The sequence below is a fragment of the Gymnoscopelus microlampas genome (assembly GCF_963454915.1).
Source record: "Gymnoscopelus microlampas genome assembly, chromosome: 3".
Taxonomy (NCBI): Eukaryota; Metazoa; Chordata; class Actinopteri; order Myctophiformes; family Myctophidae; genus Gymnoscopelus; species Gymnoscopelus microlampas.
This window is the reverse complement of record NC_139940.1, coordinates 13,583,343-13,600,471: the sequence shown is the minus strand read 5'-3', so window position 1 is coordinate 13,600,471 and position 17,129 is coordinate 13,583,343. Positions and strand designations below refer to the sequence as shown.

Here is a 17,129-nt window from a genome sequence, read left to right as displayed (position 1 = left end):
GATCTAGGCCCTAGATTCTAGGGTTCCCCCACACTGATGCTGAATCGAGAAGCAGTGAGCACCAAAACATGGACACACCAAACAAAGTATTATGCTAAACTGCTTGACATTGACACATTTACTCAAGTACTGTACTTAAGTAAACTTCGAGTTTTTATTTTATTTTAATCAGTAATACATTTTTCAATACCTTTACTTCTACCCCACTACATCTCAGAGGAAAATATTGTACTTTACTTCACAACAAATACAATTATATGAAAACTTGAGTTACTAGTTACTTTGTAGATTTAGATTATTACTTACAAAACACACTAACCACTTCAGCCCTATGTATATTTCGGCATGATTTTTTATATTTTTGAACTTGTGAATTTCGGCACAATGAGTACTTTTACTTTTGGTACATTAAGTATATTTTTGTGCTGACGCTTTTGTACTTTTACTCAAGTACATTTTGAACACGGGACTTCTACTTGTAACAGACTACATCTACATTGCAGTATTGATAATGAGTTCTTCTTCCATCACTGCACCAAATATATTATTGTATCTTGGTCGGAACAATAACACTAGGGCACAAACCGGAAACGGAAACTTGTATTAGTAGGCAGGCCCTAGACCGGATCTGCAACCCGAGTACGCGCTTCTACTGTAGCAGCTGATGTTTGGGTGTTGGTGAAGAAAGATGTCTGACGCAGAGTCCCCGACTGAAGCCCAGAAAGAGGAGCCTTCTGCCCCACAGCCTCCACCGGACGACTCCATAAGTGACGAAAAGAAAAAGAGTAAGAAACTATAAATGTACTAAAAATGTGAATTTTCGTTAGAATTCAGACTGTTCCATCTGTTTATGAAGACTGCTGCACTATGCTACTTCCGCATACTAGATGACGTAGACAATATTGACAAGCGTTATAGCCAATGGGATGGGAAGACATTCCTTAAGCAGCCAATGAGCTACCAGGAATCTACATACTTCCTGGAATAAGGCGGACCCTTATGTGGTGCCTGATTATGTCAAAACGAAAGGCTAATGTTTGCAGATTTTCATCCTTCTATTGTATTACATCTGATTCCTTTTAGTCCTGAAACATGACTGTCATATGACAGACGAGCGTCATGTGAACCATGGCTAGATTCCTTCATAAACCTGGTCTGGACATACTGTACATAAATGAAGGCAGAGCACACATATTAGCAACAACTGCTTTTATTATTCAAGACACATAATTAGTCTTCAGTCTAATTTCTGATTGTGTTATAATGTATATTCTAAACCTAAGACTAAAGTACTGGATAAAGTATTTTAATAAATGTGGATAAGAGCAAACAACGATATAAGTGTGTGCTTGTGTGTCCACATGATAAACATGCTTAAATTTCTTCCTGTCTCTTCAGTTGACGTGCTGTTGAAGGCGGTGGGAGACACTCCTATCATGAAGACCAAGAAATGGTCGGTGGAGAAGGGGAGGACAGTTCAGTCTCTGTCCCAGTTCATCGCTCGTTTCCTCAAACTGGATGCCAGTGAGCAACTGGTGAGGACTCAGTTCACCTGAATCCCTACTAAACCATGATTTCGTTCGGCAGAAACCTCCATTATCTCCATATTTAAATTTTTTGTGTTTTTTTGTAAATTAACGCCCTAAGTGATCATACTACACCGTCACAAAATCATAGAAAGTAGCAGATCTGCAAGCTCGAAACGCAGCACGAAACGACGCGTTTTGAGATTGCGATCTGCTACCTTTGCTATTTTTGAATTTGAATCTTGAAAAGTAGCTGTTTTGGACATATGAGGTTTCCACCCGACAGAGACAATGTATTTGTTTGCTTGACAAGACGCACCATACGGTAGCTCCATGCTACAAAACTGCAAAGAAAAATAATAATAATAAAACTCCAAAATCACACACAAGTAGACCTAAATATCAGTTGATTCGTACATTCTATACACAATCACATAATTAGTCTCTTCCTGTCTTTCAGTTTATTTATGTGAACCAGTCCTTCGCTCCCTCACCTGATCAAGAAGTTGGAGTCCTTTTTGAAGTGAGTATGTCACTTTGTCCTGAACCAGCTTAGAGGCCTTATGGTTAGAGTCCGCCCTCACGTTAGGAGGTTGTGGGCTCAATCCCCGGCCGAGTTATATCAAAGACTATGCTTGGCAAAATTAGTCATGTATAAAATCATCATGATTGATTTTACCCACAATTCTGCAGCCCTAGCTGGTACCCATCCACCCTATTCAGAACAAAAGGAGGGAGGGGCACCAATAATAATCACTTTATTTTCAATTAAATTCAATGGTGGCTAGCCGCATATCAGAGTGTCTGTGTGCATTTGTGTTCAGTGCTAATCTCGCAAAGCACTGGACTGATCAGCACCAAACTTTGTATGCATACAAACCTCCACTATTCCCACTATTCCCCCACTATTCAAACCTCCACTATCCCCCCCCCCCCCTCCCCCACATATGTTCATACATTTTGTTGACTATGTTTTCACTTTCCCCCCCCCCCCCCCCCCCCCCCCCCTCGGCCAAGCTAACATTGGTCAAGCCTCATGTGACACGTGACAATACGTTGAAAGAGTGTGCTCTGATTGGCTAGTGAGACGCATGACGTATAGCGGCCTATAAATAGATGTGTCACTTCGGAGCGCTGCGGTGAGCGTTCCGAAGTGACATCAGTGCCATCAGCCAAGCTAACATTTAGTGGTTACATGTCGCCTTTCCGACAGGCGGATAGGACACTTACACAGACAGGACGGATAGGACACTTACACAGACAGGACGGATAGGACACTTACGCAGACAGGACGGATAGGACACTTACACAGACAGGACGGATAGGACACTTACACAGACAGTGTGTCATGTTACTATGACACAGTAACATGTTCTATTTTTTGTAAGAATTAGAACATAAGAATTAGAACATTCCCAACACAAGTCTGCTGGCGGAGAGTTGTGCTCCGAGGAGCACATTTTCTAGTTTTAAATTTAATATTACAATGGAAGTCAATGAGGTTCGGATCGGGCTGAAATATTGCCCAAATTTGGCATCATACGTCATAGAGACATCACAGGCTGGCCACATGAACTCTTGAGATCCACATGGGATCTATGCCGTTCCCATGTAGATTCGGAGATCCACATTATCCACACAGTGGTAAGGGCACCTCAGTTATTCAGTGGAGAAATACAGTATGTGAATAATATAGACCGTTTAGTTTCGGTATCCCTAAGTTTGTGTTTACCTCACACCACATTAGGGTGATCTTGTGGATAGTTGGCCAGCAGAGGGTGCGATAAGGGGGCAGCTCTATTTGAAACTAATTTCTTGCTCATTAAATGCTAAAAGAAAGCTCCAGACCACACTGAGTGGCTAAACTAAACACTGTCCTCCTATCTGTGGGACTAAATATTCAAGACCATTTAAATACTACATAGCCAGACCCCTATGTTTATCTGTTTTTGTGTAAAATACTGAAGACTGACCACTTTCTCTGTCAGTTTAGGTTAGGATTCAGCAGGCTTTACTGATGTGACAGGTGTGCGTTGTGAAATAACTGATATCATTCTCTCCTTGTCTTTCTTGCAGTGTTTTGGCAGCGATGGCAAATTGATTCTACATTATTGTAAATCTCAAGCCTGGGGTTGACTTTTTTTTTTTACCATTCCTGTGCTCCCCAACTCCCTCTTTTCTTAACTTCACCCACACACAACCATAATCCTCTTTGTTACTTTCCTTCAGTTTTGTTATGTACATAATAATGTAAATAAATAGTTGTGACTACATAAACCATGACTCTGTAGCCTATACTGTGGAGTGAACATTTGAACTTAACTCAGTCGACAGATGATTTGTCTTTGTCTGATTTAGTAGGGGGCAACACGAGGACGAGGGCAAAGCGCAAAAGATGCGCTCCTACTGACACTGAGGAAATACTTACTTTAAACACCATGTTGAAGTCTTGTTAATGACAATAACTAATAAAATGTTAAAAACTTAAAAAAAAAAAAAAAAAGTACTAAAATAGCAACACAATGCGACATGTTGCTTGTGCATCATCTATTTGTGCTATTTGTTGTATGACAAAGTATATAGGGTTCAAGTGGTTAATGACATGGAGCCCTTCACACTGGGGGTAAAAGTTTGGAGTAGGAGAAGGTGTAAGGTAGAAAGTAAGGATGAACTGGGACACTGGTGCAGAGAAGGAGAGAGAGAGATGGAAAGAGGAACTACAGTAACAGATGGAGTTTCAGTAGGAGGATTACATGAGTCAGGGTGGTTTGTGCCGTAAATTCACAAGAAAGACGGAAAAGGGAGTGAAGTGTTGTATGCAGGCAGTCACTCAAATCACAGTCCTGCAATTCCATCCATCCGACCACGAGAGGAACGAGTCACGGATGCTCACTCCGATGGTGGGAAGTGAGTGACGGGACCAGAGAGGGGAGGGGCAGTGAGAGAGAAAGACAGCGCTCAAGATGGAGTAACACAACATTTCTACAAGTGAAGTGGTTTAGGATTAAAAGGTTCTTGATCAGCCACAGAATTCTTCAAAGAAGTTGAAGGAATGGTGAGACAGTCTTTGTTTCATCAGTGAATGATAGATGAATTACTACTGTATGAAGCAAGCACTATATTGTATGCTGTAAGATGATTTGGGGCATTTTTCTTTGAGACAATTGGGGGAGAGTTTGAGACATTTTGAGTGTGTAATATCTTCTATTTTAAGATAATTGAGGTAACTGAAACAGAGTTAATGCCTTTTATAGATTACTTTTTAATCACCTAGTTTATATTTTGTCCTACGATGGTCACTATGTAAAAAAAAAACAAAATATTTGCAAATGTTTTGGTAATGAAGACACCAGGTTGGCAGTGGTTAAGGACAAATGTGCTGCTGCACCATAAGAGAATACTTCTTATTCGGTCCAGGGTTCTGCTTCTGTGGAAATTGATTGGTTTTAATCCATAAAAAGTTTAATTTTCAAGTGGTCAGTGACATAAGACACCGTCATCTCTAAGAGCCTGCTTCAATAATGACTATTATTTCACAATGTCTCAGCTCACAAAATGTTTTCCTACCGTGGCCCAGTTTACTTTGGCAGTTTAACTGTGTATTACAGTATTTGATGCAATGCCTAAACACGTTCTCAGAAACGGAAATTAATTGAAAGGATTTGTTCTGAATTAAAAAGTGTTGATGGCACCAGATGCTATATCATTTGGTGGGAGTTATACTGTAGTAACAGAATTATGTTTTTGTTTTAATTCACAGCTTTTTAATTCACAACTTTATTGTCACATCACAGGTTTACAGGTGTAAAGAAGTAGGTGAAATACTTGTTCATGCGCGAAATAAATGGTACTGTGAGAAAAGCTAAGTTGATATGTTTTGTGATGATAATTTAAAAACAAACTGAAAATGGTATTCATAAGTTATGTAAAGCTACTGTATGTGTTTCCAAAGCAGTCATAGTTTGACCAAAGTGTTAAATATAGCAATAAAGTAAACAAACAGGATATATGTGTGTGGGTGTGTATATATATATCTCCTGTTTGTTCACTTTGGGTGTGTGTGTGTGCGCGCGCGCACACACATTATCTTGGGGAGCTACACTGTCGTACAACAAAATATACTGTAAATTAGGCTTTAACATGATCTGTTGTATTTCATACATCCTCATCCTATGGAGAGAGAAAGATATCAAGCATGGGTTTCACACCCAAATGCACTCACCAAACGGATTAATGCAGATGAACAGGGATTAATAGAATAGCTACATTTCATTTAAGTCCCGGCCTTATCCATATTTTCATCAAAAAAGTAATCCCTTGTTTCCATCTTGCCTTCGACTTAAAGAGATGTGGATAGTACAATAGCATGAGAGGTGATTTACTGTTATCAGGAAGATGGAAGCTCAAGATTTCCAAGATTTGGAAAAATAAAAGGAAAACGTATGGAAGAACGTAGGAAACTCATCTAAATCCTCAACAAATTTGTTCGCTTCCCTGCTCCCATCTGTTTGTTTGCCACATTTCAACTAATGATCCTCTCTTCTTCCTCCTCCTTTCTTTTAATCTCTCTATTCTCCATTCTGTAACATCCCAAACATCTGTCCTCTCCTTGCCATCCAATCTGTGCCTGTTAGGGCTGCACAAAGCACTGAGCACTAAAGCTGTGATCACATTGCAAAATACAGCTCTGCAATATGTTACTTAACTGATAATAAGATGCATGGTCAAAATAGAAATATATGAGGCAAAAAGGCTTCTTATGCAAGTAGAGAATCATTTGGAGCAGATATAAATATCAGTAGATATAAATCTGTGAGAGACGATAAACCATACATTTGTAAATCAAATGTATACATACGTTATAGTGCCAGTGCAGCAGCAGTGAAATCATAGTCATACTGTATATACATACATAAAGTGATAATGCCTGCGTGATCTGCACCTGTTGTCTCTACCAACCCTATGTGGAACCCCCACTCCCTTTTGGTTCCTCTCTCTCTGTCACTTGGGTATCTGTGTCTCCATCGGCCATGTTGGATCAAATGTCACGTCGTTCTCGTTCCCTGTTGTCCCTGTCCCTCACCTCTCTGGCCCTGTTTCTGTCCATCCTGGCTATCTGCACATCCTACTGGTGTGAGGGGACACACAAGGTGGTGAAGCCCATCTGCCTGTCTCCTGTCAAGATGAAGAACTGCGGCCAGAACAACAGTGAGCCTTACAGCACAGGTATCGTCTTTTAGCTCTCCCAGCATTATATCTATTTTACAATGCATGCCACATGTCTGCCATTTTCCTTAACCACTTAGGCCCTATTTATACTTTGTCATACGAGGGGGACGCCAGGTTGAAAGTGGTTAAAGGGGCATTTAAACTAAAATGCAGTTGATGTATTCTGCACATCTAGGGGTAGGGTCATATCATCCACCCAGGGGTGTAAGTCTGTCGCAAGGGGCCTGTGTGCAGTGGACATTCTGAGAATTTAGAGATTTACACTTTGCATTCATTAATCCCATTATTCCCATTTCATTAGTGGATCACAATTTCTTTCTACTTTTTTTTATGGCCAAGGTTTCATTTGGTTAATGTTTGTTGCTAAATTGAACTCCATACTCTCCTCATGTGCCCGTGGTGCTCTGCAGAGATTCCCACTCCCATTCCATTCAACAACACGCTGTCTCCGGCCCGGAAGGAGGAACTGGCCGAGATCAGACAGAGACAGCTAGCCAACGCAGTCCATTATGTCTGGGAGACAGGAGAGGACAAGTACGCCTTCAAATACTTTCATACTGGCTTCTGGATAAGCTGTGAGCAAGAGCAACACAGCAGTGGTGAGATGTACAAGACACAAATGTATTATAAAAATAAAATAAATGTGATCCGCACAACTGCTTGAATGCTCCCACCGTGTATTTATTAAACAAAAAATGTTTCGACCCAAAAGGTCTTCATCAGGTTCATCCGGATTGGGTTCCTGGTGGGGGGAGGTCAGAGGGATGTGAATAGAGTAGCCCTGCTTGAAGTTCATAAGCATAATATCTCCCTTGGTCAAGGGGGAATTCCTTTGAGTGAGCGGTATACTATGTATAACATGTTATGTTTGGTTTCCCACACAGACACCAAACGTCCTTTTAGTGTTTTAGGCATTAACTGAGGCTCTTAGAAGAAGTGCAACAAGGAGATGAACATTTTTCATCTATAGGCTTAATTTTATAGGCTTAATAAGAGCCACGCTGCACTGACAATCTTCCTGTTGAGATAATATGCATACAGCATACAGTAATGAATAGTCGTGCACATCCAAGGTGCTGGAATAAAGCACATGAGAAAACATATCGACACGCTGGAATTAAAGCTCCCCTTCTTCATTAGAGACATTTTGACCAAAGTGGTGGAGACCAAATACCGACACAAAGACACTGCAAGTTGACCAGTGACATCATAATCACCTACGTATTTGCAAATAATTGTACCAGATGTAGGGAGTGAATTTTCAGGTTCTTTCAGGTTTCAATGTTCACTTCATTCATTCATTTTTAACACAGATCCTGAATTACAAATATTTGCTTTCTCCTTTTCATTCCTTTGTGTTTTATTTCTTCTTTTTTATAATGTTAATAAACATTATATTGCAGGTGAAAAGTGTCGCAGCTTTACAGAACTAACCCCCGAAGAAACACAAGGTAAGTTGAAACCAAAGCTGTCTATGTATGAACTACTGTATCTGGACCTGTGCCATATCTTTGAATTAGGTGGATGGTTCCAAAGGCAGAAAATGTATTTATTTCTTATTTTCTGAAAGATGTGTACATCATTGTACAGTCCACTTGCATCATTCTTCTTCCTTTATTGACTGACTACAGTCAGTCAATAAAGGAAGAAGAATGAGTTATACTGGCATTTGGGTTGCTTTCAGTGGTGTGCACTGTGCAGACAAACAGAAGACCCAGAACTCAGATTTATGACTGTCATACAACAAACAATACAAATAAATAGGATAATGTTGAAAATCGAAATAGTGTCGCTTCAAGCTGGATTTATTAAATATATTTTTAAAGATCTAAGGTAAAAAAAGTTTACCTTACGTTGTGTTGTGTGCGTGCGTGTGTGCGTGCGTGCGTCTCAGGGGTACTGTGGCTGTCTGTGATTTCTGAGTTCACCTACATTGGTCTGCTGGGGATGGGGTTTCTGTTGAACTGGTTGGAGGTGCTATGTGCTCACAAGGAGATGTACGCGTTGAAGATCAACTCATTCGCGGCTATCTGCTGTGTACTGTCAGGTGAGACCTGGTGCTGTATCCATTACATTCATTACTCTGCTCTACCTCTTTATTCTTGTTTATCTATTGTGCCAGGGACCATAGGAGAAGATTTGGCAAGATTTGGCAAAGATCTTTGAAAATAGACAAAAAATAAAATGGGAAAGGGATATTTCACTTTCAAAAAAACTTTGGGTCATTTTATCGTCTACTCAGGCTTTTGTGAGCCCCCCAGGCCCCCTTGCATATTAGGAGGGCAGGGTGAGTCACCAGAACCAAGGACGGGTGTTTTTGATGAATCATGTTAAAAGAGTTTGAAGTTATAATGGGTTTGTATAGGAAGGGGGCGTGTCTGATAAAATGAATGTCAAATATCTAAATACGGAATCAAGCAACTTAAAAACGGTCTGGGGGGCTCACAAAAGCCTGAGTAGACGATAAAATGAGTGACCCAAAGTTTTTTTGAAAGTGTGAGTGTTTAAACTGTTTCAAATTTTTCTGCGGACCCCCTTGGAACCACCTCAAGGACCCCTGGGGGTCCCCAGGCCCCACTTTGAAAGCCATTGTTGTAAATGTATAAATCGCCTCTTAGATGATCTACTGTAACTTCATCCTGTTCAAGACATTAACTTTCTGCTTTTTTTTATTGTATAAAAATGCATTATTAATTGTGTGTGTTTTATCTCTCACCAGGTCTGGTAGGGATGGTGGCCCACATGATGTTCAGTACAGTGTTTCAGATGACCATCATTGTGGGACCCAAAGACTGGAGGCCAGATTCTTGGGACTATAGCTGGTCTTTTGCGTATGTTGGCTAAGCTTTGACATCGAGCTCTTTGATTTAGCTTCCCCATCCTTTTTCCCTCAACACCAAATCTCTTCGTCGAAAAATAGCCTACAAGCTTGCAACATGTTGTGAGGTTGTATATCTGCTATTTCCAGCGAAGAGATCTGAACCACAAGTTCACCTATAACAGTATGACATGCCCAGAATAGGGATGTTAGGGTGTGGTTAAATTGTGTGAAGGCAAAATTCAAGCCTCATATAATGTAGATCTAGATAAAATGCTATCCTATATTAAAATTGGCTAATGGGAGGGTGGGCCGGCCGGCTGGCAGGCAGACCATGGCCACCTCGCTATGACTCAGACATAACCATAAACAAACCCAATACTCCCATATAAAGGCATGTCACTATTACTCAGACATAACCATAAACTAATCCGATACGTCGGCAAGGACTCGAGGGAGTTCTGTGCCCCCCGCCGAGCCGGTTGGATATGCGTTTGTCTAGAACCACCGATCCGACCAATATGCCCATAGATGGGCATCCCAATATACAGGGTATGGGCATATACGAATTACATCAGGGATCTCTATATATGGGCAGAAAAGGGACAAGGACCGACAGATACAGAGATCTCCATATATGGGCACAAAACGGGACTGATGCCTGACAGCGACTCGCTGTTCGACGGGCCGGGCAGACCATTTGCAGCATGGATTTCCCCCCTCTCTCCCAGTTCCCTGTCTCTCTCATTGACAATAAAGGCAGAAAATCCCCCCAAATAACTTGTCAGGTGTTTTTGAGTGCTGCTACCAATGTTTTCCAATGGATCTTTGTTTCCAAAAGATCCCAAAGTGTACTGTAACTTCCCGAACAGTAACTACTCCCCCTCCTCCTCCACCTGTCTCCTCTCTCCTCTTCCTCGTTAGTCTGGCCTGGCTGTCGTTTGGCTGCTCTATGGGGTCGGCGGTGCTCACACTCAACTCCTACACCAAGACCATCATCGAACAGCGACGCAGACAGATACGGCAACAGAAGGAGGCCAGAGCTGCTACCCTCATCTCCCCCTCCTATGATGAGGTAGTCCCGGGCAACAGTCTGTACTCTGTCAGCGGATTGTTGCAGTGTCCAGATGGGATGGTCAACGTGTCGTGGGCCCCGGAGAGCAGCGAGTTCGGAGTGTGGGACAGGGATGTACCCACACTGATGTTAGTAGGGGGATGCGGGATGGAGGGCTGTGAAGATTGTGACAGAGAGATGTATGAGATGGAAGAATCCATGGACAGGGTGGACTCACCCTGTTAGAGGATCAGAACCTCTGATCATACGAGTGAAAGTTTCACGTTCTTCTGTTCATCCACACAGGGGCTGTTCAAAGAGAAAGACTAACAGTTATGCATGCAGCGTCTCTGGGTAACTCCTGGAAGAATGGACTGATGCCAAATTTGCTTTGGCGGTAATTCCTGAACAAACGGTGGAATATATGTGGATATGAGCCTTTAGCTAACTACACTAATCGGAAGGAAAGTATTGCACAAGAACCAATCCAAAGACAGCAGGTTTGGTTTAATGCTCACAGCGCATGTGACATTTTTTTAGCTCTGCTATAGAGGCAGGGCTCTAAGGATGACAATGTCATCAAATGTATCCTGTCTTTCTCTGGTAATAAATACCATGCAGAACATACTTTGTCACCTAGAGAAAACATACAATACTGTATATATACATTTATATGATTTATATATGATGTTTATTGTCAAATAAACAGAAGTGTGATCTTTCTTTGCTGATTCCATGTCAGTCAGTGGTGCTTTAACCACTTGAACCCCAGGCAGCATCCAGATTCTGGGGGGAAAATAGCTTGTAGATCGGTCTGAGTACAGCTGTAACTAAAGTCCGTTTCACTAAGACTAAAGAGTTTAAGTGGTTAAGCTGCACTGTCTCTGGACACCATGGACACCTTTTAGTTTTTACAGTGTTTGGACTTGTGTTCACAGTTTGATGCAGATCCTGTCATATACCACAGACATGGGTCTGATAAGCCTGTCATACATGTCACATGCAGGACACATGGAACCTCCCAGCTGAAGCACACACAAGATAGACACACAGGGTTAGGAAGATTACAGAGATTTTGAAACGTCTGCTCTCTCATGTTAAACAGAAGATTATGGGAGTAATCCCAAATTGGATGGACAAACAGAAGAATAGATCCAGGAGAGATGGAAGGCGGATGGAGTGGGTGGGGTGGGGTGGGGGGGGTTTAGCGATGGCGGGTTGTGTGGGGGTCACAGAATGAGTTTGGAAAGAAATGGCAGCACATGCCGGCACACACACGAACTACACAAAATGTAGATAAATACACATATGCCTACAGTATTCTCAAATGATGGATGAGAAAAATATTTATAGTAACAACCTATAAGCATTTATATATGCAATTTGTAAATTTAAGGGCTAAGGCACTACTTCGAAAAGCCCTAATTCCATCAAATGTATATGCCGTTGGTGGAGCATTTAGGCAATCATGCCAAATAATCCTGGTGACAAATACAGTCAGAAAACATGGGTTGTCACGCAACATGTTGTCAAGAGGATTTTTTTCACCCTACAGTATGCCAGTATAGAATACATTCGGTCAAAGGGGAATTTATTGCTCTCCAGGAGAAATTAAAAGACTTGCACCAACACACATATTTGTGACAAAACCTTTAATGAAGCTTTTCTTCTTCTTTTTTTTTTTTTACAGCGCATAGTAGATTACTGCACTTTGGTTAAAATAGTAACACAATTTCAAGAGGATTGTCCAAACAAATCTACCAAGCAACATTTTAGTGGGGATTAATTCAATTCTTAAATGATTCTGTCTGTCTTTGAGTCTGTAACAGAATGCATGACATTCACCAACATTCTACAAAAGCTGCTCATTTGTAAATTATAATTCATTTTTAATTGCAATTACGATTACGATTTACAATTTATTGCAATGACTTATAGAGCAGATATGCTAGTCACCAGAAAACCACTTTAATTGAATAAACGCTTCAGTAACGTACATACGTCAAATAACATGAATGTACTCATTTTACTGTAAACCTCTGCTTTCTCAAATGGTTTGACAAGGACACTGCTGCGAAGGAAGTATTTACAGAGAGGGCTAGGAGGAGAGATGGAGTGAAAAAGAGATTGCGAGAGCACAAAATTTTAAACAGATAAAGAAAACATTGAACAGAGCAAGAAGTGGGGGTGAATTTATTGTTTGACTGGTGGTTCATAGGTGATGAGACGCATGGCGTTTTCATTCTCAATCACCCCTGTTATGAACTCTCCTTCTGCCAGTCGCTCTGGAGAGAGAGAGAGAGAGAGAGAGAGAGAGAGAGAGAGAGAGAGAGAGGAGAGAGAGACATGCACGCACACAGACAGACATGTTACAGTGGGTTGTATACGTACAGTATGCAATATACAGAAGGGCTGCAAATAGGGCTGCATCTCTTGGCAATTATTGTATTGATACATTTTTGATTAATACAGATTTTTATATATGTGTGTGAATTACCATTGTCCTTTTTGTCGAAGTAAGACCACAGCTTATTGGCTCTCTTTTCTGGATTGTTCTCATCGTCTGGTAACTTGCTCTGCTCTTCTTTAGGAATCAGCTTAAATATGGCCTGCATTGGATGTGGAGGTGAACATGCATTTAATGTAGAGAACAATATACATTTATAAAATACTGATTACGCAACTAAAGTATGTGTGTGTGTATATATGTGTATGTATATATATACACACACACACACACACACACACACACACACACACACACACACACACACACACACACACACACACACACACACACACACACACACACACACACACACACACACACACACACACACACACACACACAATGTTTTTTATCATCATTCCATGTTGGAAACCAAAAATACGAGCAAAAATGTGTAATGACAGCTTCAGCATTTCTTTTACACCGATCATTTAATGAATGATGTAACAACAAATGTATGACAGTTGACTAGTATCTTAATCTCTTAAATGATATTATTACTATATATTAGCGATTATTATTACTTAATAATAATAATAATTATTATTATCATTATTATTATTATTTTACTTTTCATTGACAATTTGTTATGTTTATGAGCAGATACATTTACACCAAAACATCAATAGTGTCCTATGTCCTATGGATAATTATGTGGTGAAGTTAAGATCATGCCACTAGAGGGAGATGTCACAGTAGCCCAGCTGGCTGTTCACCAAAGTGGTCCTTGACCGCTCCTTGATCATTGTCTGAGGCTGAGCCCTTAAATCCTTGTGTATGCCACTGTAATGCATTTACAAACAGAATTTCCCCAATTTATTCATTAGAATTAAGCTGAATACACACTATACTCCCTAAACTACATCTAATGCAATGTTATTGTCCATGCTTATTTAGCTTGCCTGTCGGAAGTTGTGTCTACGGAATCGCTCTGACCTATTTAATCGTGTAGCCTAGGAAAACTGGTCTCCCAGAGAAAGGCCTCTTTCAGTAGGCTACATTTCAGTAAAAGTAGGCTACATTTACTTGAGTATTGTATTTCTGCAACATTTTGGAGTATTATTATAATGTCTTTTTTTACAAGCTCATGACTGTCACTCGGCTATATTTCAAATAGAAATACAACGGTACTTTTCACTCAACTACATTTCTAGGAAGGGACTCTTGGGACCCAAACTAACAAATATATTATGAATATATTAACCACTTACTGTAAGCCCTATTTCAAGTAGAGTTAAAATAGCTGATCTACAAGCTCAAAATGCATCAGACGTCGTGAGCCTGTATCTGCTATATTCACAGTTTTTGTAAATGTTCTAAATTGCAATGCAGCAATACATTGACATTACAAAGAAAATGTACTTTGTAATTTGTGCTTTTGAATACTTGAGTAATTACTTGAGTATTATACTTTTTGTCCACCCAGCTGCTTTGGGGTCAAACCTTTTAAGTGTGTGTCCCACATAGAGAGGTAGCCCTCATCTCCCTCACCTAGATTAACATGGATTAGCAACAAGCCCTGGGCCAGACCCTTACAGTCTTTTTTCTTTCACGGCTACTATCTTGCCCTCTTTGTCTATCTAGTTCAGGCTGTGACGACTGTAGATGTTGATCAAGGTGGTAGTGTCTCATCTACAGACGTACAGTTAACTTATAAAATAATGGTACTCTATGCCCCCATTTCCTTATTGTGAATAATTTTACTTAACCTGCACCTATCAGCTAGCTAGCACCTATATCCAATGCTGTGTTGCACATAGTAAACCTGTCATAACCTTGTATCATATGTAACTACACATCTCTTAACCTACATGGAACATGCAAACTGGGAGGTTTCTTAGAGGCTTTGGAACTCTAGGCCTTTTCACTAGCTTTTTAAAAAAAAAGTGTGTATGGACAAATGCCCAATGGCCTCCATTCAAAACAATTAATCAAGCTGGACTGATGATTTCTAGACTACCCAGAGTTCTACATCATTTGATTTAAAGCAGAAGATATGAATGTTTGCATTTATTACCAAACAACTTGAGCTTGAACTTGAACAGCTAGAATAGAGTAAGATAGGTCCAAGAGTAGAATTTAGGTTAAATGGCTAAACCCTTTAATCACAGATTATTAGGATTGTGAGGCTCAAGGGGCCTGCCTAATGGATGATAAGGCAGGCCTTGAAATTGCTTCTCTCAATTTAATTTAGAGAGATTAGCCTAGGTTTCTGAGAAAAGCAGATGTTTTTTTAATTAGTTCATTTTTAATAAGTGAATTGTGTGTCTCAATGTTCATAGTAGCACTAATGATCTAATTAGTAGCAGTCCATTTGTCCTCAATGAAATGGTCTTTGTCAAAATGATTTGCTTTTATGCTCTGCAACTATTTCAGGTGGCACTGAAATAAAGTTATATATACTAATGTTTAAGATAAATGTTTGGGAGTCAGTTCACATAGACATGTGCAGGTGACAAGAAGAAGAACCAACTCTGGAAAACCTACTTTGAAACTAAAACCGAGACAATGTGTGTTGTCACAAGACCCTACTCTAATAATTCGCCAGTATTTTGTAAATAATACCCAATCGACCCCACCCTCTCACTTGTACATTCTAAGCAGTTTTTACCTTTTATGTCAAGGATTCAGTGTCTGAATCAAGGACACTTCATATAGGACACATGGTCGCATAGTGGGCATTGAATGTGGGACGGTTCTGTTATATAAGGACGGTAACTTAGACCACCGTTCCCTCCTCACCTGGCAGATTTCCGACACCTCTGTCTTGGTGATGTATCCGTTCTTGTCCACGTCAAACAGTGAGAAGGCCCACTCCAGCTTCCTGGTTGGCTTGCCCGAGGTCATGTGCAGGGCGATGATGTACTCTTTGAAGTCCAGCGTGCCGTCTTCGTTGGTGTCAAACGAGCGGAACACATGGTGGGCGTAGGTCTTGGCATCGCTGTCTGGAAAGAACCGGGCGTAGATCTGCTCAAACTCCTCCGGGCTGATCCGTCCAGTTGGGCACTGCTTCTCGAAGTTCTCGTACCACTGGGAGATCTCATTCTCTGTGAACTTGGTGTTCAATTTGAGGTCCTCCAGGATCTCCTTGGACAACTTGCCACTTGTGGCATTTCCCATTTTGGCAGTTTTGTGTGTGTCCACCCAACGTAAATGCACCAGCCCAAGTGTCTTGGCAAGTTCCTGCCAAGTTCCTTGACTTTTGAGATCTCCCCTTTCTCGCAGTAAAAGTCCCTCTTTGCTCACAGATTTGGCCTCTCAAGTTGATGTCCAAGGCTCCAAAAGAGTCCTGCAAAGTAATTTTTAGAAAAACATTCAATCAAGAGATGAAGCACTAATGAAAACATCTGACATCTCCAGTTTAGAACCTGCTTTAGCTTGGTACAGCTAGCAGGACAATCACTATCAATACAATAATCAATAATGTAAAGGCAGCTCCAACAAACTTACCTGTGCGATGTCCAAACAGAAGATGAGGAAATGTGGGTTAGGGATTGACAGTTGACGGGATTAGATGGATGATGGTTACGAGACTGAGGGAGGGGATGAGGAATTAGCCAGCTACCAGGGTTAATTCTGTTAACCACTTAAGCCCTATTTCAAAAATAGCTAAAATAGCTGATCTACAAGCTCACAACGCGTCGCATTGTGATGCGTTGTGATCTTGTAGAGCTGATTTTTTTGTTGCCATTTCTTTTAAATAGTTTTTTTAATCTTTGTAAAAATGTTTAAATGTTTGAAGATTTGAATAATGATATATGCCCAAAAGGGCTGCCGTACGGGTTGAAAGTGGTTCAGGGTCCTTCTTCTCTCTCCACCTTTGCTGGTTTTCTAGACTGTTCTGCAGGTTCCTGCTGGTTTTATAGGTAGGGCAGTGGTTTTCAAAGTGGACTGCAGGGATCTTGAGGGGTTTCCAGGGGGTCCTCAGCCAAATTTGTATAATATTATTATTAATTATACCATAATTCAGTCCACTTCAAATGATTATCCAAA

General features: G+C 40.7%; 3 protein-coding genes across 3 annotated transcripts; 2 read left to right on the top strand and 1 right to left on the bottom strand.

Moving 5' to 3' along the window:
- Positions 1 to 642: 642 nt before the first annotated feature.
- On the top strand, positions 643 to 3,797 carry atg12 (ATG12 autophagy related 12 homolog). Its single transcript, XM_084052156.1, has 4 exons — positions 643 to 785; positions 1,399 to 1,535; positions 1,987 to 2,049; positions 3,603 to 3,797. Exons 1-4 carry the CDS (start codon positions 689 to 691, stop codon positions 3,660 to 3,662), a joined length of 357 nt encoding a protein of 118 aa, XP_083908282.1. The 5' UTR covers positions 643 to 688; the 3' UTR covers positions 3,663 to 3,797.
- Positions 3,798 to 6,556: 2,759 nt separating this feature from the next.
- LOC311041965 (germ cell-specific gene 1-like protein) lies at positions 6,557 to 11,124 on the top strand (the record flags this gene model as incomplete). The annotated part of the gene is made up of 6 exons (XM_084052459.1): positions 6,557 to 6,752; positions 7,166 to 7,354; positions 8,159 to 8,206; positions 8,650 to 8,802; positions 9,475 to 9,586; positions 10,498 to 11,124. The coding sequence occupies 6 exons, from the start codon at positions 6,557 to 6,559 to the stop codon at positions 10,871 to 10,873; spliced, it is 1,074 nt and encodes a 357-aa protein (XP_083908585.1). The 3' UTR covers positions 10,874 to 11,124.
- Positions 11,125 to 12,820: 1,696 nt separating this feature from the next.
- Positions 12,821 to 16,256, bottom strand: rcvrn2 (recoverin 2; the record flags this gene model as incomplete). Its single annotated transcript, XM_084053049.1, has 3 exons — positions 12,821 to 12,912; positions 13,125 to 13,236; positions 15,879 to 16,256. The coding sequence occupies 3 exons, from the start codon at positions 16,254 to 16,256 to the stop codon at positions 12,821 to 12,823; spliced, it is 582 nt and encodes a 193-aa protein (XP_083909175.1).
- Positions 16,257 to 17,129: the final 873 nt, after the last annotated feature.